Source organism: Zalophus californianus, chromosome 7, assembly GCF_009762305.2.
Source record: "Zalophus californianus isolate mZalCal1 chromosome 7, mZalCal1.pri.v2, whole genome shotgun sequence".
In the NCBI taxonomy this organism is placed as follows: domain Eukaryota; kingdom Metazoa; phylum Chordata; class Mammalia; order Carnivora; family Otariidae; genus Zalophus; species Zalophus californianus.
In genome coordinates, this window is record NC_045601.1 from 71815789 (window position 1) to 71838129 (window position 22341).

Here is a 22341-nt window from a genome sequence, read left to right on the forward strand (position 1 = left end):
TTCTCACAAAATTCTTAAGGATTTATAAGTACTGTGGTAAAGCTTAAGCTTTAGAAATTTCCTTTGAAAAATAAGGGGTTCCGGGGGTGGGGGGAGGGAGAACTGCAGGGCTTAAGATTGAAGAAAGGACTGGCAAGCTAACGAAATGTAATTTGTGCAATTGCAAATTATCCCAATATAGAAGTATAAGGGACAGATTTGAAGGAATTCAGTGTGACTGTAATAGGGTGTTCTCTCAAGAGTTTAGACTGTAAAATGATGACATGTACAAAATGGAAAGCAGGCTCAGGACCAATGATGCATGCACCGTTAGTGTTAGAGACCTGGTAGTAACCTATGCAAAATGTTATTAAAGCTAGAACCCAAGATGACCCCTAGCTCACCAAAAATGTTGAGAACAATCAAATTAGCAGAGGTGGGTAACTTCTGGAGGAAAAACTGCTACTTGGGCTTAACTATGTATTATTTATGATGACAGAGAAAAAGGAGAATTCCTCTAATGGTGGTTCTGTTAATAAGCTTTAGATTTAAAAGGGCAGAACAATGGAGCAAATGGAAACAGACAGGAAAAAGTTATTTTCAAAATGGGGCTGAGCAAAAGATATAATCCTGAATAAGTCTCAAAATTAATTATATTAAAAACATGGCTTGTGATTGTTCAGAAGATATGTGAGTGTTAAGAGCCGAGAGAGATTCACTAAACATAAATTAGGTTATGCTTGTCACAAAAATTATCTCAATATGTATCAAAGACCCGAATGTAAAATATGAAACTATAAAACTTCTTTGAGAGAAATCTACAAAACTCTAGGTTTGGTAATGAGTGAGTATGTATGTATGTACATATGTATGTATTGCTATTTTTATATTATTTCATTTTAATTTCAGTACAGTTAACATAGTGGTAATGAGCTTTTAGATAAAACACCAAAAACATGATCCACAAAAGAAAAAATTCATAAGTTGGACTTCATTAAAATTTTGAATTTCTGCTCTGTGAAAGACATTGTTAAGAAAAAGGATGAGCCATAGACTGAAAGAACATTACTTGCAAAACTCATATCTGATAAAGAACTTGTATCCAAAATATACCAAGAACTGTTAAAACTTAACAATAAGAAGACAAACCTGATTAAAAAGTAGGGAAAAAAAAATCTAAAGGGATGCGCCTCACCAAAGATATACAGATGGCAAATATGCATACAAAAACATGTTCGGTATCTTATGTCATTACAGAAATGCTAATTGAAACAAAAATGTGGTATTATTACACACCTATTAGAATGGCTACAATTCCCAAAACAGGTAATCCCAATTACCAATGAGGGTCTAGAGCAACAGGAATTCTCATTTGCTGCTGGTGAGAATACAGAATGGTAAAGCCACTTTAGAAAACAGTTCGGCAGTTTCTTACAAGCAAAACATAGTCATCCCATATGATCTAGCAATCTTACCCCTAATATTTACCCAACTCATGTGAAACTTATGTCCACCCAAAAACTTACATGCAAACGTTTACAGTAGCTTTATCATAAAGAGCAATGGTAGTAAACAAGATGTCTTTTAATAGGTGAATGAAGAAACTGGTATATTGATACCACACATAATATCATGGAATACTACTCAGCAATAAAAAGGAATGAGCCACTAAGGTATTCAAGACATAGATGAATGTTAAATGCATATTGCCAAGTAAAAGAAGCTAAGCCAAAAGGCTAAAATTCTATGACAATCTCGAAAAGGCAAAACTATAGAGATGGTAAACAAATCAGTAGTTATCAGGTGTTCAGGAGAGGGTTCAGTGGGTAAAGATAGTTGATTTTTTTATGGCAGTGAAAACTATCTGTATGATACTGTAATGGTGGATACATGGTACTAAGGATTTGCCAAAGCCTAGAGAACTTTACAGCACAAACAAGAAATCTTAAGGTATGCAAATTTTAAAAAATTATTTTGGAGGTTGAGGAAGCCCAGGATGAAATGAAGAATACAGCAAAAAGAATAATAATAAATAAATACATTTAAAAAATCTAACTGTATTACAAATGTTATGAAAGAACTTCACTGAAAGAGGTAGGGAAATAAAGTGCTCACCTAACTAACTTTGGATGAGTGGAGTCTATAAGAAAAATGGCAAGAGAAATTGTACATAAGCATTGTATTCTAATCAGTAAAGTTGTTTTCCACAGAGGTATAAGTTATCAATTCTGAAACCACTATACATGTACACTAAGACTGATTAATTAAGTATACAGATGGCCAATGGTAGGAGGTCAGTCTGAAAAGGCTGCATGATTATAGGACATTCTGTTGAAGTGAGAGGTTACAGATAAGCAACAAGACTCGAATGATTGGAAGACATCAGCATGAACCCTCCTATGTAGTTTGATATAAATACAGCTGGTTACATATGGAAATATTTACTGATGTGTCTACACACAGATTAGTATACCTACATATATTTTCTTGCTTTGTCTGCTGAGAGGTCCTAGAAGTAATGACACCCTAGAAGCAATGTCACTTCAGTAGCAATAAACACACCCAGTTATCAGGTCTTCGTTTCTATTACTGTTCTCCAAGAAAAAACAAGGCCTCCTTGGAAAAACAGCTGATTCAAGGACTGGGGCAGGAAATATGTAAAATAAGCTGGAGTACCTTATAGTGCCAGAAAGCAAGAAAGTACCTCAAATAAAAAACATAATCCATAATGACAGGGGTATGTCAAAGGGACACAGAAATGAAATCAGAGGGTTCCCAATGGCCAAAGCTGGGTCAATTTGAGTTAACAAAATAAATAAAATAGTATTGGATTATGACTAAAGTATAAAATGAATATCCATTAGTCCATACTGATATAAATGACTGACTGAATAAATGGGGGAAAGACAAATCTGTGTACGTTCCAACAATCTGTGTAGATACTGCCCCCCTTCAGGAGGTGGAGCTTAAATTTCCACCTCTTAACTGTGGGCTGCATGCAGTAACTTCCTTCCAAAGAGTACTGTATGGAAAGGGAGAAAAAGAGTAACTTTAAAGTGGAGAAACCTGACAAACACACTACCTCAGCCAGGTGATCAAAATTAGTATCAACAATGAGAAGTCATGTGGATAGTATGTACCCTTGATATGATGTAATAACAATGGCATTTTACCTCTGTGATCTTCCTCCCCAAATCCATAAGCCCATTTCTAATCATGAGAGCAACATCAGACAACTCCCAATTAAGGGACATTCTACAAAATACCTGACCAGTATTCCTCAAAACTGTCAAGGTCATCAAAAACAAGGAAAGTCTGAAAAATTGTCACAGCCAAGAGGAGCCTAAGAAGACATGACGACTAAATGTAATGTGGTATCCTGGATGGGATCCTGGAACAGAAAAAGGACATTATGTAAAAACTAAGGAAATCTGAATAAAGTATGGAAGTTAGTTAATAACAAAGTATAAATATTGGTTTATTAACTGTGACAAATGTATCATACTAATGTAAGATATGAAGAGTAAGGAAAACTGGTAGTGGGGTATATGGGAACTCTTCACAATTTTCCTGTAAATCTAACACTATTCTAAAATAAAAAGTTCATTTTAAAAAATAATAAATCAGGTCATACTAACCTATATTAAATATTATTACTTAAAAGAATTCTAGCCAAATACTTGTTATGGTGTTATGGTCTTTCATCAAATCCTTATATACAAAAAAGGAGAACCATGGAGCAGACATAAGGAAAAACAGGCATATTTTATCAAACAACCATAATCAAAGAGTATTGATTAAAGGACTGAAGGCAAGAAGGAAGATTTCTTTAAGCATCCCTGGGGCTAGGTTTTTGGACATGACCATTTTATGGTTATTTATAAGGACCTGGATGCCAACAGGATATATGTTAATAAGAGGAAACTGGTAAGGACAAAAACCTTGAATAACAAAATCAAGACTGAAAATAATATTGAAAATTTGCAAACAGAGAATCAATCTAACAGTGAAATTAAGCAGGACAAAAAAAAAAAAAAAAAAAAGCAATGCTTCATGTGCCAAAAGACAAAGCATAAAAATGTAGTTGGTAATTTAAGGGTAGCATTTATATTTAAAAACTTTTGTGTGATTTTTGTAATCTCACCAAGCTGTGAGAATGATAGGCTACCCAAAAAGTTTAATGTCATCTTAAGTAACACAAAGTATAAATTGTTAGGATGAAAAATGAGAGTACCAAAGACCTCAAAGTCGGCCAGATCATATTTAGGGTACACATTAAGTTCTGAGAATTACATATTAAAGAGAACAACAAAATGCACTAAAAAAACCTAGAAATCGTGATTTAGATTTAAAATCTTTGAAAATCTCAACTGCTATGGCATGAAAGAGGGATTTATACTTTGTTTGACATGGCTCTAGGGGTAGCACTAAATCCAAAAGATGGAATTCTAAGAACGTAGTTCTCACAATTTTCACAGCGAAGATTTTCTAATCATAGGTTAAGAATAGACTGAAGTACACAGCAAACCACCTCTCTAGCAAATAAACTGGTGTTTAAGAGAAGGCCAATTTATTAGTGATATTTAGAAGGGAGTTAAAATTGGGTAAAAAAATAAGCATTCATTGTCTTTCCAATCCTGAGATTATGACCAAAGAAAGGTACAAGTAATATGTAAGCTTAAAGTTCCTGTGATACTCAAAGGCCATCTACTTGAATTATGTTTAGTTATTAGAGTTACTTTATCCCAGGATGCTAACACCTTAAAGTGAAACCAGCATTTCCACCCACCCTCAATCCCCCAAATCAAAGAGCATTTCTCGGGTTGTTAGCTGGGTTGTAGTGAGTCCAAACTCAATCAATTAAAAAAAAAAAAAAAGTTCAGGATTAAGTAGATTACTGTTCAAATACTACATCAAACCTCCAAAGGCTTCACTATAAACAAACCAATGAGCATAGCCTCCTGAAGTGTATTCATTATTCTCTAAGCTCTAGTTCTCTTCAAACTCGCTGTCATTAAGTTAAACTAAGAGGCTGGATATTTAAAACTAAAAGTTCCCCATCGTTTTGAATCATCAAGTTTGAAAATGTAAATAAATTAATATTTTTGTGTAAAATGTAGATTCCTTCAACTTTTTAAAAAGAGGTAATAAACATCCACTTCTAGCTTTTGTGATTATCCATAAAATGACTGCCATCAAAGAGACATTCTAAGTAGCAGAGGACCAAGTAAAGACTATGGCTGCAAAATCTCTGTCATTTAACATCTGATTGCTTCATTGAGTTGTACTCAAGTCTGGCTACCTACAATCCACTGCTATTGTAAGAAACTGCTCTTGGCTGAATAGTCCAAATTACTCCAGCAGCTATGTCAGGCAAAGAACAAGAAATAAAGCAGCAAAGAGTTGGGCAGAGACTTTGTTAACAGAAACGATGTTAGGCACATTAAAGCAAGTAAGGAAACTGAGCATATATTCTTTTTAAAATAAATTTTAAATCTCTGCTAAGGTAAAGTTTCCATTTTCCTGTTTTAGTGTAATGTGTGAGTTTAGCAAAAATGCTCTTCAGAAACTGACAACAGAAAAAAGGAGTTAATTCTTTACTTAAGCTAGGTGCGATTTTATTAGGCTAGGTGCAACAGGGCATGATATAAAAAGGAGAGAAGTCCTGACTTCAATTCCTGGCTCTGCCTCACAACACTGGCAATGTAATATAGAAAAGACAACCAATCGTCCTGAGCCTCCATTTTCTCATCTGTAAAATAGGGATAATAAAGATCCTACCTTTTTCACAGGATCATCAAGGTTAAATGAAACCATGAATATAAAAGCACATTTCAAACTGTTAGGAACTATACAATGTAATCTGATATTGCTATTAATATATTACATCCAGTACTTCCAAAAGCTGAATAGATTAGTATAATTTGAGTATAAGAACAAAATCATAGTGGTATTAGTATCGTGGGAATATAACTAATATGCCAAAGGCAAAAAAAAATCTAAGATTCTCAACTTTTAAGTGTTGTTTTTATTATTAATTTAAATAATGAGAGTCCACTCCCCATTTCTCCAAGGTCTTAAAAATACTGTAGTTAATCTGTGGATATCCTTGATGGAAGGGGATACTAAAAATAATTTGCTTGTGAAAATTAAGGAACAGGTAACATTGCTAGAACTATCAGGAAAGCATGGAGAAATGGTAAGAGGGGAGCCAGGTAGGAAAAACCAGCTTGAAGAGAAGTTTGGAGAATGTCTGGAAAGCCTTTCAGGAAATATCAACGTACAGAAGAGTTCACAAGCAACGGACCTAACACTCCTTTCTCAGCCTTCACCATTTGCTATCACATCGCAAAAAGCTAAAGTCTGCCATCAATCAACAAGCAAAGCAGCAATAAACAACAGAAGAAGTTTATTTACTTCTTTAGTTAAATACCGTGGGAAAAGTTTGGGTGAAATCTGGGCACTTTCCTAAAGAATTTCAAGAAAAGTACCAAAGACAGTAACTGTGCTCTTCTTCATGGTATATACCACTTTTGAGCTCTGAACATTAAGTCTTATACATATTATTAGTGACTTAGCCATCTACTTCCAACAGAGTACCTGCCAGTTTGAGTTTAACGGGGATCTTTATTGCCCAAGCTCATACAATAACAACAAAACAATAAAATAAGATGGGGCGATAAGCTGTTTGAGAAGGAGTACTAATCTTAGAGGCAGAAGACTTGAGGGTTCTAGATTTAATTTCTTCTCTATTTTGAGGAAAATCATTTAACTACCCTACTTCTGCTTCCCCATCTGTCAAGCAGGTTATCAAATATAAGCTAAATTGCCACCTGTCAGGATATTGCAGAGGGAATTCCTCTATTTGAAAAGATGCTGGGAAAAAAATTTAGTTTTTCTGTTACTCTAAGACTGTGTAATATCCTAAAAATACATCTTCCCCCAAATAAAATAAAGGTGAAGGGCCTCAAGCACCTCAGCTAGAATTTAATTAAATGGTCCTTCTTTGGGAAATCTTGAGATGAATTATATTTATCAAAACAATTTTAAGTACTTATTTTTTTTCTAATCTAATGATTCTTTTTTTTTCTCTCTCTCTAGAAAATTTACCTTTATCCTTATCCAATGGTTCCTGGGAAAGAATAGTGCACAGTACCGGGTTTTTCCACACCCCAGTCTCTTGAGCTAGAGTAGCTAAAAAATGCAATTCACAGCTGCCATTCTCCATCAGCTTTTCATGAGCTACCTATAAATATTAAATAAACATCCAAAGAATTACAACAGATTTTTAAAAGCAAGCTTATCAGGCTCTAAATATAATACTAAACTTTTGAAAAATAAGATTTTTATCTTTAAAATTTCACATCACATTACAAAGTGCTGAATTCCTTTACTTCTGATTCTTAAAGATGAATCTCAAGAATTGTATCAACTGTAAATTTTAAATAAATACAATGTATTTCTAGAGATAAGTCAAAATTATTTTCCCCCAAAATCTAAACCAAGAGCAAAGTTACTTCTGAAGGAAGCTATCAGAATATCCAAGCATAAAAGACCTTACACATTTTATATCCTTTGTGTTAGTAAAAAACTTTTTCCAAAAAAACGTCTATCATTAATGAAGGACAGATTTGTATCAAGGCCTAAGTGACAACGTACACATATTCCAACAAAAGGGACTTATGAAAACAACTAAATGCATGATTCTTCATTTATTCATTACATAGCCTTGGCAATATTCTATTTAAAACTGATACTAAAACTTGCTTACTAGTTGTTTCCAAGTGTTCATGCAATTAGCATATTCTTCAAGACACAAAAAAAGACCAATGGTTTTTATTCAATTCAGAAAAAGTTTATTGGGACTTTCTATGGGCAAAGGACTAGGGAAGAGAGCAACTGGTCCCTGCATTTATGAGGCTTATCCTCTAGTGGGGTGAAGAAAGGTTAAAACAGTAAAACACAGGCAAAATGAAACACATGCTATTAAGCAGGTATAAAATAACCCCAACGAAGCTCTGAAATGAGAGCAAAGTGTCATGGAAACTCTTAAAGCTACATGCTATGTTTTTAGTCTATGCCTCAAAACCATAAAGTCTCCCCACTGCAACAAGTTCCAGTGCTTTAAGAAAGTTTCTTCGAGCAATCGCTAAAAGCTACCACATAAGGATTTAAAGAGTTATTTCCTTCTCATTAACCCATATGAAAAAGTATCAACTAGTGCTACTGTTTCAAAAAAGAAAGTTTAAAAGTTTATCATATGCTGACAAAATAGCATGAGGAATTCAGTATTATATTTGTATATAAACAACTTAATTCATTCTGGGGTAGAGTGCCAAACAATGAAAAGTTCTAAAATAATTATGTGCCTAAAAATAAATACTTGCTGGCAAAACAACCTAAGACATGAGTTACTGATATGCTGAAGTAGAAATTGTGTGATCAAAAAGTCAGTTGCAACGTGACAAGACAAGACACCTTCATTTCAACAGTTAAGTATTATGTGTAAGACACTATATGGAATCCTATGATAGTAATAAGATATGAAACCTACCTTCAAGAATTTTGCAATTGATGAAGATTTTAATGGTTTATATTAAAATAGCAAAGCTGACTTCTCTAACTACAGTCTATTTCACATGCTTCTAAAATTTGACACTAATTAGCTTTAATATATCTCCTACAGAAAAAAAACATCAAGCCAAAACATATTTTATGAACTCTGGCTAGAGAAAGAGAAATACTTTCTGAAACTAGCTAGCAAAAACATTCTTTTTAGTTAATCAATTAATCAAAACTTACTTGAAGCTAGAGTATATACAGCACAATCTAGTGCTTGAAACAAAGTTTAACACTCTTGAAAATACTCCAAGACAACTAAGTACTAAATTGCATAGTACTTCTATAAGGTAGAATAACAACACTAAATAAGAGAGACAAAGCTTTTGTTTTCAGTTATAGGAGAAAAGCATGGACTTTGGAATAAAGAACCTTGATTCAAATAACTACTCTGTAATATGAGCTGTATAAATTTGGGTAGATAAATGTTTTAAAGTATGAGCCTCAGTTTCCTCACCTTTAAAATCGGAAAAATATACTTACCCCCACAAAGTTTTCATAAGAATTAAATGATATATTAAATTCGTGTAAGGCATATTGCAGATGTTCAGCAATTAAACTGTTTCTAAATACAAATTAGGGCATTTTCTATTGTTTTCCCTTACTGGTCTGGCAAAGTGCTAATTAACTGTTCCTATAAAGAACAGTGCAATATTCAACCAATCTATCTAAATGTATATCTTCATTTAACACACATTTATGAACATCTACTATATGCATGACATTAGTGTTAACAAAAGCTGCAATTAATGCTTGTTATTCCTTAAATGTTTTAAAGTGTAGCCAAATAATTTATTAAGAATAAAGAAAAGGATATACAATATACCTATATGAAATCTAATAGGTAAATATTCTCACCTGCACCAGTGTCTGAAATTGTTCCCACTGTTTATCTGATAACTCAACAGGCAGACACAGTAAAAGTTCAACACAGCTTCTAAAAAAACAAAAAATTGGTAAGGATACAAATATTTATTAAAATTCAAAGTAAAATAAAACAAATAATCCTAGTATCAGTAGATACCCCGTAACTATTCTATTTAAAATTAAACTATCATAAGACTGAGATACAGAATTAAAACAAAAAAGCTAAATCTAATTTATTTACTCAAAGGTCTACTCACAATGCCAAGCGTTCCAGAACCAATGCTACATTTTCACATTCAGAGGTAAGATAAGGTCGGGCTTTAACATAACTTTGGATAGCCACTGTGTATACCTCCAATAAAGGTAAAGGATCTTCTGAAGTTTTCCATTTCTCTGCATATTCAAGGAGTGTCTGTTTTGGAAGGAATAATAAAAAGTATTCAATGTAAATCAAAATACACACAGGCTAATTGACTGTTTTTCTTTCCTCCCTTAGAAATTTTGAAAAATAACATTTTTTTATTTTTAAAAACAAAAAGCAGCTTATACTGATTAAAATATTAAAAGTAATAAAGTCAGTCTTATTTCCAACAGCTCTCTGTAAGAGAAAGATTAGTGTTAATTATCCAACAACAGCATCGTTTCATGAAGGATGTAAGTAGTGCAAGCATTAACTTTCTTCTCTATCAAAATGACACCTTTCACCTCAAAACTCCTAAGATTTAAAAGTTATTTTAAAAAGAAGATACCTAGACCAGCTTGACCAGAAGGCATGCAGTAAAGAATTTCAAATATATTTTTTTAAGATTTTTTATTTATTTGAGAGAGAGAGCACATGAGAGGGGGGAGGGTCAGAGGGAGAAGCAGACTCCCTGCCAAGCAGGAAGCCCGATGCGGGACCCGATCCAGGGACTCCAGGATCATGACCTGAGCCGAAGGCAGTCGCTTAACCAACTGAGCCACCCAGGCACCCTGATTTTCAAATATTTGTTTCTATTTTTCATATAAGGAGCATAAAATTCAACACCTAAAATAAATAAACTGCATATAGTCATCAGAAGACATGTAATTTTTCAGTTAATAAAAAAATAATAGTACAACCTATCACAATTTTTATGACAACCTTTATCATTTAAAAAATCATCTAAAGTACTTCAACATACATAAAATGTATATTAAAGATTAAAGAATGATTAGGTAAAGTAACTTTTGTAATAAAGTGCTTATTTTTTAAAAATAAAAACTCTTTATCCCTTAATGAAGTAAATATCTCAAATAGGCCTTATCAGAACTACTAAAAGTAAACAAGCAAACAAAAACCAACCCCCAATCCTCTGCTGTTTATCCTAAAGAAGGAAGAGGTGGAAGAAACTGGCAGCAGCATTTAAAGACACCCACATTTAAGACTCTACACTATTAAAATAGTGAGTTACTAAAAAGTATTATCAAAAACGTTCTATAATTATACTAAATAAAGAAGGACTCTAATTGTTTTTATAATATAGAAAACTGCCATAGTTGGTCCTCTTCACACTTCAAGATTTAAGACTCCTCTCCTCACATATGGACATTCAGGTGCCCTTTCCCAGAAAAGAGGGTCTCTTGAATGAAAACTCCGTGAGGGCTTATATCCTCTCTGGCATAGAGAAACAGCTTTTAAAAAATATGTAGATAGGTAGAAAGGTAGGAAGGAAGTTAGAAAGTTAAGAGGGAGGAAGGAAGAACTTACATTCTGCTATCAAACACTCAAAACACTGCCTTGTCCTCTCTACTACCTGTAACAGTAGTTAAGTGATCAGAGAGAATAAGGAAGGAAGAAAGGACTAGAAAGGGTAAGCTGGTGGGGCGCCTGAGTGGTTCAGTCATTAAGTGTCTGCCTTTGGCTCAGGTCATGATCCCAAGGTGCTGGGATCGAGCCCTGCATCGGGCTCCCTGCTCGGCGGGGAGTCTGCTTCTCCCTCTCTCACTCCCCCTCTGTTTGTATTCTCTCTCTTGCTGTCTCTCTGTCAAATAAATAAATAAAATCTTAAAAAAAAAAAAAAAAAAGAAAGGGTAAGCTGGTAAATTAAAGAGCAGCATAATAACAATTCACTCTCTAAGCAGTCATATATTCACAGACCCTGATTCTCTCCAAGTTGGACAGAAGTGCAGGTAACCAGGAGACCCAAACTTGCCACTGATATCTGAAGTGAGGGCAGTCTCGTGGGACTGAGCCCTTTAACCTAGGGGGTGTTTGATGCTAAGTTCAGGTAGTTACTGTCAGAATTTAATTGTACGACACCTATTTGGTGTTGGAGAGTTAGAGAAATGGTATTGGGAAAGAGCACGTATTTCATGTTAGCAGTAAAAAAGAAAAAAAATCCCTCAACACAACTTATAAACATTTAGCCCCCGAGTCTTTTCCCTCTCCCTCTGCCCCTCCCCCTGACTTGTGTGTGTGCGCACGCTTGTTCATGCGTGCTCTCTCAAATAAAAATAAAATCTTAAAAAAAAAAACTTATAAAATCTAAACCAAACCTACCAAATGAATAGAAAGATCTGCATTTTGGGATTGTTTGTAATCATCTATTTCTAGGAATGAAACAGAGTATAATGTTCTATTTTTAATGCTGGTTTTAATGTGTTCCTTGGGCGTTTTATGGTGATGTGGCAGAGAGGATGACCTCGCATCTTCAAGAATTTCAGAATTAACACCAACTGTGCATACAATTCTTACTTTAGCTAGCACCTATTTCTACACAAAGTTATTAAATTTTTTTTTTTTCTGGAAAAACATGTTTAGATGTCTAGGAAATTTCATGCCTGGCAAATGTTTCTACTCTAACATGGATTGGACTGAATGCTTAGGTTTCCCCTATTAGTCCTCTAGCAGTAATGAATCAATTTCCAAAAGAGTTTTAATTTTTGCTGGAAAAGAAGAGAAAATATAGCATACCACTTTCCCAATGGGTTTGAAATTATAAGCTTCTTCCTTTTCTTATCTCCTAACCAAAAGAAACCCTAAAAAAGGTCATACATTTCTACATATATGTACATATCTAGGCATACCTCATTTTGTTGCACTCCACTTTATTATGCTTCAAAGGTATTGAGTTTTTTAAAAATTGAAGGTTTTTGGCAACCTTGCATTGCAGCAAGTCTATCAGCACAATTTTTCCAACAGCATTTGCTCACTTTGTGTCTGTCACATTTTGGTAATTCTTACAATATTTCAAACTTTTTCATTATTATCACATTTGCTATGGTGATCTGTGATCTTTAATGTTACTACTGTAATTGTTTAGGGCACCACAAACTGCATCCATCTAAGACAGTGAACTTAATCTATAAATGTTGTGTGTGTTCTGAATGCTCTACTGACCATCTATCTCCCTATCCTTGGGCCTTCCTATTCCCAGAGACTGACAATACTGAAATTAGGGCAATTAACCCCACAACAGCCCTCTCAGTATTCAAGTGAAAGAAGAGTCACACATCTCTTACTTTAAATCAAAAGCTAGAAATGACTAAGCTTAATGAGGAAGGCATGCCAACGGCCAAGACAAGCTGAAAGCTAGGCCTCCTAGCCAAACAGCCAAGTTATGAATGCAAAGTTAAAGTTCTTGAAGGAAATGAAAAGTGCTATTCCCATGAACACATGCATACTAATAAAGTGAAACAGCCTTCTTGTTAATATAAAGTTTTAGAGGTCTGAATAAAAGATCACCAGCCACAAGATTCCCTTAAACCAAAGCCTAATCCAGAGCAAGACCCTAACTCTCTTCTATCTATGAAGGCTGAGAGAGGTTAAGTAAGTGGCAGAAGAAAAGTCTGAAGCTAGCAGAGGTTGGTTCAAGAAAAGGCTTAAGGTTTAAGAAAAGAAGCCATCTCTCATCAAAGTGTAAGGTAAATCAGCAAGTCACCCAGAAGATCTAGCTAAGATCATTAATGAAAATGGCTACAGTAAACAACAGATTTTCAGTGTAGACAAAACAGCCTTCTATTGCAAAAAGATGCCACCTATGACTTCCTTAGCTAGAAAGGAGAAGTCAATGCCTGGTTTCAAAGCTTCAAAGGAAAGGCCAACTCTTTTGTCAAAGGCTAATGCAGCCAGTGACTTTAAGCGAAGCCCATGCTGAAGACCCTAGAGCCCTTAAGAATTATGCTAAATCCACTCTGCCTGAGCTCTGTAAATGGGACAAAACTTGAGGGATAGTACATCTGTTTACAACATGGTTTATTGAATATTTTAAGCCCACTGTTGAAAAAAAGATTCCTTTCAAATATTACCACTCACTGACAATGCACCTGGTCACCCAAGAGTTATGATGGAGATGTACAAGATTCATGTTGTTTTCATATCTGCTAATACAACATCTGTTCTGCAGCCCATGGATCAAAGAGTTATTTCAACTTTCAAATCTTATTATTTAAGAAATACTTTCATAAGGCTAGAGCTGCCCTAAACAGTGTTTCTTCTGATGGATCTGAGCAAAGTAAGTTTAAAACATTGTGGAAAGGGTTCACCATTCTAGATGCCTTTAAGGACATTCATGATTCATGGGAAGAGGTCAAAATATCAACATTAAAAGGAGTTTGGAAGAAGCTGATTCCAACGCTCATGAATGACTTTGAAGAGTTCAAGACTTCAGTGGAGGAAGTAACTGCAGATGTGGTGGAAACAGCAAGAAAACTAGAATCAGAAGTGGAGCCTGAAGGGGCGCCTGGCTGGCTCAGTCAGAAGAGCATGGGACTCTTGATCTCGGCTGAGGTAGTGAGTTTGAGTCCCACATGGCGTGTAGAGATTAAATTAACTAAAAAAAAAAAAAAAAAAAAAAGAAGAAGAAGAAGAAGAAGAAGAGCCTGAAGATGTGACTATATTGCTGCAACCTCATGATAAAACTTTTAAAACAGGTGAGGAGTTGCATCTTAGGGATGGGCAAAGAAAGTGGTTTCTTGAGATGGAATCTACTCCCGGTGAAGATGCTATGAAGACTGTTCAAATGACAACAAAGGATTTAGAATAAACTTAGTTGATAAAGCAGCAGCAGGATTTGAGAGGACTAACTCCAATTCTGAAATAAGTTCTACTGTGGGCAAAGTGCTATCACACAGCATCACATGCTACTGAGAAATTATTACTGAAAGGAAGAGTCAATCAAAACAAACTTCAGTGTTGTCTTATTTTAAGAAAATGTCACAGCCACCCCTACTTCAGCAACTACCACCCTGATCAGTCAGCCCTTATCATAGAAGCAAGACCCTCCACGTGCAAAAAGATTATGACTCGCTAAAAGCTCAGATGATGGTTAATATGTTTTAGCAATAAAGTATTTTTAAATTAAGATAAGTACAGGGGTGCCTGGCTAGCTTAGTCGGCGAAGCATGCAACTCTTGATCTTGGGGTTGTAAATTCAAGCCCCACATTCAGTGTAGAGTTTATTTAAAAATAAAATCTTTCAAAAAATTAAGTACATATTTTTTAGACCTAATGCTACTGCACACTTAACAGACTGCAGTACAGAGTAATTTTATGTGCACTGGAAAACCAAAAAATTCATTTAACTCACTTTATTGTGATATTTGCTTTACTGCAGTGGTGTGAAATTGAACCTGCAATATTTCCAAGGTATGCTTGTACCTACATTTTTCCCAAGACCCACATTTCTTGATATGTCTAGCTCTGCAAAGAGTACTCAGACATTATTTCTTTCCTTTATTAACTGAGTTCTACTGTCCCTCAGATGAAAGAAGTTTTTAAACTTAACTCTAATAGATAACCAAAGATGAATTCTTTTGGGTTTAATAGAGTCTGGATTGATGAGAAAAATAACTGACAAATCACAGAATGTTAGAACCAGAAAAAAACTCTCTCTATTCAGGGGCGCCTGGGTGGCTCAGTCATTAAGCATCTGCCTTTGGCTCAGGTCATGATCACAGGATCCTGGGATCGAGTCCCGCATCGGGCTCTGTGCTCAGCAGGGAACCTGCTTCCCCCTCTCCCTCTGCCTGCCTGCCTGTCTGCCTACTTGTGATCTCTCTGTCAAATAAATAAATAAAATCTTAAAAAAAAAAACAAACTATCTTTCTTCACCTCATTTTATAGATGAGGAAGAGGGAGAGGAAGTAGATTCTGGTGAAAACAGAGACCACTAAGGTGGCTATTTAGTAGTCTGGGAATAATGTAACTAGGGAGAGGGTAGAAAGATGATAGCAGATTGAGATAATATGAGAAAAGTGATGATATACTCATAATGATTCCATGTAAGAAAGTAAGTTAAAAAGCTGGTTAAAAAACAAATATCTATGTATATAAAGCTTTGAGAGTTGATATTTAGAGACAGTAGTGTGTTAACAGTAGAGCTTCCCTTGTTTCTCAAGGCACTAAGTTCAGCAGAACCACTGTGAAACTGAAGTACCCCCAACATAACTGGTTAATAAAATTATGCTTTCTTCAATTAAAAAAGAGTTACTTATTTATACCTCCTGCCTTAATCTATACAAGGGCTTTTAGGTGGAAATTTCAGAATGGTCTCCTATTCTTTTCACAGAATTAGAAGAGACCTTAAAGATCATTTAATTCTGTTTTACAGAGTAGTAATTAAAGGGTCCAGTGACCTGCACACTATTAAAAGAATTAGTAATTAGCAAAGCCGAGCACGCTCATTCTCTGTGAAACACTCTGTCTACTACAAACAAATACTGGTTGTGGTACTGTAAGAGAATTATGTATCTGTGGTGTTACTCTGTAACTACAAAGTACCTTTTACCTCTATTACTTCAATTATTCCTAACTATGGGATGAAGTACTATTTATCCCAATTTGCCAGCCATACTAGAACTAAATAACCTTTTATTTATTATATTATTTTATTTTAGTTGGAAGTCAGACTCAAAGCAGCATACAATAAAAAAGGAAATTAAGAGGAAGGGCAGGTTCCAGGATTGGTTAGTGTAGTAGCTCAACAATGTCTTCAAGATTGTGATGAGCACTGGGTGTTGTATGTAAGTAAATGAATCACTAAAGCCTGTACCTGAAACTAATGTTACACAGTATATTAACTAATTGGAATTTAAACAAAAACTTCAAAGAAAAAAAGTAGAAACAAATAAAAACAATGTCTTCAAGAACCCACCTATGTCAAGAATGCACCTATGTCTTTAGTCTGCTATCCTCAGGTGGTACCCTACCCAATCCCCAGGCCTTAAGACAGTGAAACAGGTTTCTTACCCAGACTCAGCAGTAACCAGAAAGAGGAGACCATCTCTTCATGTGCATCTCATTTAGGAACAAGGAAACCTTTCTCAGAAACCCAAACCCAATTCCCATCAGATTTCTCCTCAGGTCTCAATGGCCAGAACTGCATCACACACCTGTGTCAAAAATCACCCAGACATCATGGAACACCCTGGTTGACTTTTAAACCAATCAGAACCCACTCTCCAACGCTGGAGATAGGGCCTGATTCTCTGATGCATAAAGCCATGTGGAGGAAGGAAACTGTGTGAATAAAATCAGGGTTCTGTTAGGAAAGTGAGAGAGAAGCCAGTCTTACAGTTTGGTTGTCTATTGGTTTTTATGTCCACATACCCTCAAGAATGATGTGAATGTATGTGTGCATATATATTTATATTTATATATACATATAAACATATTTATATATCCATATAAACAAAGATAAAAGTCATTGGATCAGGTTTTGAGAGGTGTGAGGGGATAGTATAGAAGATAAGTCAGGGAAAGAAACTTAAAAGTTTTCCTGTAAGGCACCAAATTGCTTCCATTAATGAGTAAAGTATTAAATATGGCAAGAAAATATAAAACTGTGTTATATGAAGAATGACTGATGGAGCTAAGGATGCTTAGCCTGGACAATAACATTTACTGAATATTTACTACAGACTAGGCACTGTTCTGAGAGCTTTACATGTAATACCTATTAGCAATTAAATAAATTACAGTACTATATTAAAATTGGACAAACTGGGGTACAAAAAGATTAAAGTAACAACTCCACCACTACAGAGCTAGTTAAGGGGCAGAGAAGAGATTCAAACCCTAACAGCTTGACTTTAGAGTTTAAATTCTATGCTCTACATTTCTGGAGAAATTTCTGATTCACAGTCAAATTCACAAATTTGAAGGCCTGTCATGTAAGAGAAGAGTAAATTTTATTCTGTGTGGTCTCCCAAAACAAACCAGGACCACTAGGTTAAAGTTTGAAGGATAGATTTCTGCTTCCTCTGAGGCAGAGCCATCAAACAATCAGAGTTAACCAAAATAGGACAGGTTAGCCTCTTGGTACAAGAGGATCTACCACAGTTATTCAAGCAGGAGCAAGATGACTCTGAGCTCAGGATGCTGTAGGAGAGTCATATTCTGGAGACATTCTATCACGGTGGAAGAGACTACACTTACTGTGGTATGTGTGGGGGTGTCCTATAGCAGTGGTTCATAGAGGTTTTGATTGCTCTATTATTTATAAATTATTTAAATTAGCTTCTGATATTTAAAAACAAGTTTTTTAAAGGTGGGAGAGCGACAGAGGGAGAGGGAGAGAATCTCAAGCAGGCTCCACACCCAGCATGGAGCCTGAGGTGGGTTCAATCTCACAACCTAAGATCATGACCTGAGCTGAAATCAAGAGTTGGACGCTTAACCAGCTGAGCTACCCAGGAACCCCTAAAAATAAGTTTTCACTAAAATTTGGATTTCTGGCTTTTCTTTCTAAAAAATTTAGGAATTCTGGCAACTTTGGGCCCATATTCCACTACGACAACAACTGGCTGGAGCTGAGTGATAAGCCAAGGTCCTCGGACGTAAACTCTCTGGTTGCCACAAGCCTCAACTAGTTGTCTCCCTCTTTAAGAGACCTATTGCACCCCGACAAAGTATTTGTGGTTACAGCTTCTACTCTGTGGCATTATGGAGCAAACTTAGAGAAGAGAGAGAAACGTAAGTAAAAGAGGGGTTAACAGATCATGCTATAACAGGATCTCCAAAGCAGGGTTTTGCAACCTCTTTTCCCTTATCATCCCTTCCTAAGGAACCTTTTGATTTTTCTTCCCTAATCATCCCCTATCTCCAATGAAATTTTAATACCCAGATGTATCGTATACCTGTTTATGGGCCACAAACTATTATAATATTTAAGTTTTTCTCTTGAAGAGCCGATTTTCACCCCGTTGGGAATAAAAATGCACACTTTAACATTTTGGCTCTTAAACTTATTTCTCATTACCGAAGTCAGCAGAGACTGGAACATATATACTCTAGGGAGAAAGACAGTACAGATTAACTTCCAGCAGCTTCCTTTTGTTCCTCTAAGGATTATTAGGTGAGAAAACAAAAGAATTTTGAATAAAACCACAGTAGTGTGAAATTTAACGAGCATGAGGACTAACTCACATTATTGTCCCATGTAAAGCTGAGACTAGTGGAGCGTTGGATATGTTTATACTGTTATACTCATATTCAGTTCCAATTTATATCTAGGATTGTCTAGAGTAGAAGCCCTCAAAAGTTTTGACCTCATGAATCTTTATTCTCTTAAAAATTACTGGACATTGGGGAAAGTATGTGCTATGGTGAGCGCTGTGAATCGTGTAAGACTGATGAATCACAGACCTGTACCTCTGAAACAAATAATATATTATATGTTTAAAAAAAAAAAGATAGCAGGAAGGGAAAAATGAAGAGGGGGAAATCGGAGGGGGAGACGAACCATGAGAGACGATGGACTCTGAGAAACAAACTGAGGGTTCTAGAGGGGAGGGGGGTGGGAGGATGGGTCAGCCTGGTGATGGGTATTAAAGAGGGCATGTACTGCATGGAGCACTGGGTGTTATAGGCAAACAATGAATCATGGAACACTACATCAAAAACTAATGATGTAATGTATGGTGATTAACATAACATTAAATAAAGTAAAATTTAAAAAAAAGTTAGAAACAAAAAAAATTACTGAGGATACCAAAGATTGTTTTTTATGTGGGTTATAACCATTGATACCATATTTGAAATGAAAACTAAGATTTTTAAACTATACATTTTTTTAAAAACACAATCCTTTTTTTTTTTTTAAGATTTTATTTGACAGAGAGAGACACAGCAAGAGAGGGAACACAAGCAGGGGGAGTGGGAGAGGGAGAAGCAGGCTTCCCACAGAACAGGAAGTCTGATGCGGGGCTCGATCCCAGGACCCTGAGATCATGACCTGAGCCGAAGGCAGACACTTAACGACTGAGCCACCCAGGCACCCCTAAACTATACATTTTTTAATGGATTTTAAAAAACAACAACAAACCTATCACACGTTACTACAAATAAGGTATTTTTAGTGAAAAAACTTTCCAAAAAATTAGTAAAATGAATGCCATTATTTTACATTTTTCAAATTTCTTCAGTGTTTGACTTAGAGAAAAAGCATGATTCACCTATTTCTGCATTTAATTCTGTTGCCATATTCACACATCATGTAACCTCTGGAAGACTCCACTGTACACAAGTGAAAGAAGGCAAATAACATCTTATAGTTTTGACCCTTTGGACTCCCTGAGCATTTGGTGTGTAATGCTCTTTAAATTTCGAAGTTATTAAAATTTTAAGGTTTTGTGTAAAAATGGTGGACTGGATACACACATTTTTGCACCTTGCTCTCTCCAAATTTCACTAAAACAAATTTTTTAAAGTAGCAGGGGCGCCTGGGTGGCTCACTGCTCAGCGGGGAGTCTGCTTCCTTGTGCCCATGTGCACGCTCTCTCTCAAATAAAATTAAAATAATAAAGTAGCATAAGGCCACATAAACTAAGAAAATAGAAATGGAGGAAAGAGAAACAAAATTTTAAACACTAAAAAGCATATAAAAGAGTGGCACTCTCAAATTGACTCCTAAGGGGACTTTACATAAAGACACTAATGGGAGGAACACCAAAGGGCTCAAGAATTGGGAGCACTAGGCCTCTAGAAATGGGGGTCAAGGTGGGTCTAGGAAGAAGACTGGTTGAAAGTCTATTTAAGCGGTTAAGCCTCTCTGATATCCTAGTCCTTCTTCTACAGTTAGGTGACCCAAAGCTAGGAACTATTCCTCTCTTTTGCCAGCAGAAGCTATTCTGTAGAGAAGTTTTCTTTCTTTCTTTCCTTCCTTTTTTTTTTTTTTTTTAAGGTGTCTGTAAACAATTGAGGGGGGTATCTTTCTTTTATAACAAGCCATTAAGTCAACTTTACACACTGACTACAGAGGCAGCTCCCTTTCTCAAGTCCTCTTCCCAAAATCATTGTCAGACCCTCCAGAGGCTTTAGTGGAGTCTTTCTCTGGGAACTCAAGAGAAAAGACCCAAATATTCTGCAGGCTTTTCCCAGGAAAAAAAAAACCCAGCTAGGTTCCCTTATGGTGAAGACAACAAACGCCATTCAGGGGTTTGGAGCTTGAATCACTTTTTCAGTAGTACACCTTTAAATATGCACAGCCAAGGACCAACCAGACATTTGAAGAAAGCATCTAATAGTGAGAGATCAAAACAAACGATAAAAAACAAAAACAAAAACAAAACCACACACAAACACAAACTAAAAAAAAAAAAAAAAAAAAAAAACAACCCCCAAACAAGAAAGAAACCTGGAGGAAGCAGAGACTATGAGACTATGGGAGAAGACAAAATCCAAAAACTATCATTAATGTTCTCAAAGGTGAGAGAACATATTAGACCTATGAACAAAACACTGTATCATATTTAGAAAAAAAGATTTAATTAAAAATAATAGCAGAAATGAAATCCTCAAAGAGCTTAAGACAAATTGAGGAAATGTCGCCAGCAAGTAAAATAAAAGGGATAGGAGAGAAAAGATAAGAAAATTTGGAGAACAGTGTTCAAGGCTCCACAGTTAAAACAGGAATACCAGAAAGTCAAAACAGAGAAATGGAAGGGAAGAAATCAAAGAACTAATTCAAGTGAATTTCCAAGAACCTAAGGACATGAATTTTAATGGAAAGACCCACTGAGTGCCCATCATAATTGCTGAAAGTAGACCTACACCAAGGTACTTTTTCATAAAATTTCAGAGCTCAAGGACAAAGAGGATCAAAATAAGCTTAAAGGAGGAAATAGCAGACTTCTCAAGAGCATCACTGAAGCCAAAGGAAAATGAAGCACTGTATTAAAAACTGAGGGGAAATTATTTCTATCCAACCATCTAAGTATTAAGACAGCAAAGTTATTTTCAGACATGCAAGTTCTCAAAAATTTCACCTTCTAAGCACATTTTTCTAGGATGCTACCGAAGGGGGAATTTTGCCACAATGAGAATAAAGCAGGAAAGAAGTGAGAATGATATCCAAGAAGGTAATCTAACAAAGAGAGAGGTGATGAAGATCCAAGAAGAAAGCTGTGTAGCAGGCCTGAAGAATAACTGCAACCTAATGGTTCTAGCAGAAATTTCTCCAAGAGGAACTTGATAAACTACCTAATGTGCCTGAATAAGCTGAGAGGAGATTTACACAACTGAAGGAAGAGTTTGGATTCAATTAGCAATACATACACAGAAAATTCAGCTAAGGCAGTAAGTCTACAGAAAATGGCAAACAATTAGAGAATGAACATTCTTTACAAACACAAATAAAATATTTATAACAACTAACCACAAACCAGTCACACACACACACACAAAACACACAATTAATGTCATACATTTCATTCTTTGAACAAAGTGAAATAAAGTTAGAAACAATTATCAAAAGAATACCCTATAAGGAAAACTACAAACTTGAAAATCTTTAAATGTACTTCTAAATCATGACTAGAAGAATCATAATAGAAATCAGAGAATACTTGGACTTGAACTATAGCAAAACACAACATATCAAAATTTGTAGGATGCAGCTAAAGCAATCTAAAAAG

The 22341-nt window shown here is 35.5% G+C and overlaps 1 protein-coding gene across 4 annotated transcripts in view; it reads right to left on the minus strand.

The window, feature by feature from the left end:
* ZNF292 (zinc finger protein 292) overlaps window positions 1-22341 on the minus strand; it is a 102404-nt gene that overhangs the window by 45154 nt on the left and 34909 nt on the right. For 3 of the 4 annotated variants that reach the window (XM_027603732.2, XM_035728607.1, XM_027603733.2), the window contains 3 exons: window positions 9723-9877; window positions 9457-9535; window positions 7090-7225 (listed from right to left, as the gene is read on the minus strand). In XM_027603732.2, coding sequence (XP_027459533.2) covers window positions 7090-7225; window positions 9457-9535; window positions 9723-9877 — 370 coding nt within the window. Of the gene's footprint in view, window positions 1-1275; window positions 1377-7089; window positions 7226-9456; window positions 9536-9722; window positions 9878-22341 lie in introns of those variants that run through there. The other variant, XM_027603735.2, reaches the window with a different exon arrangement.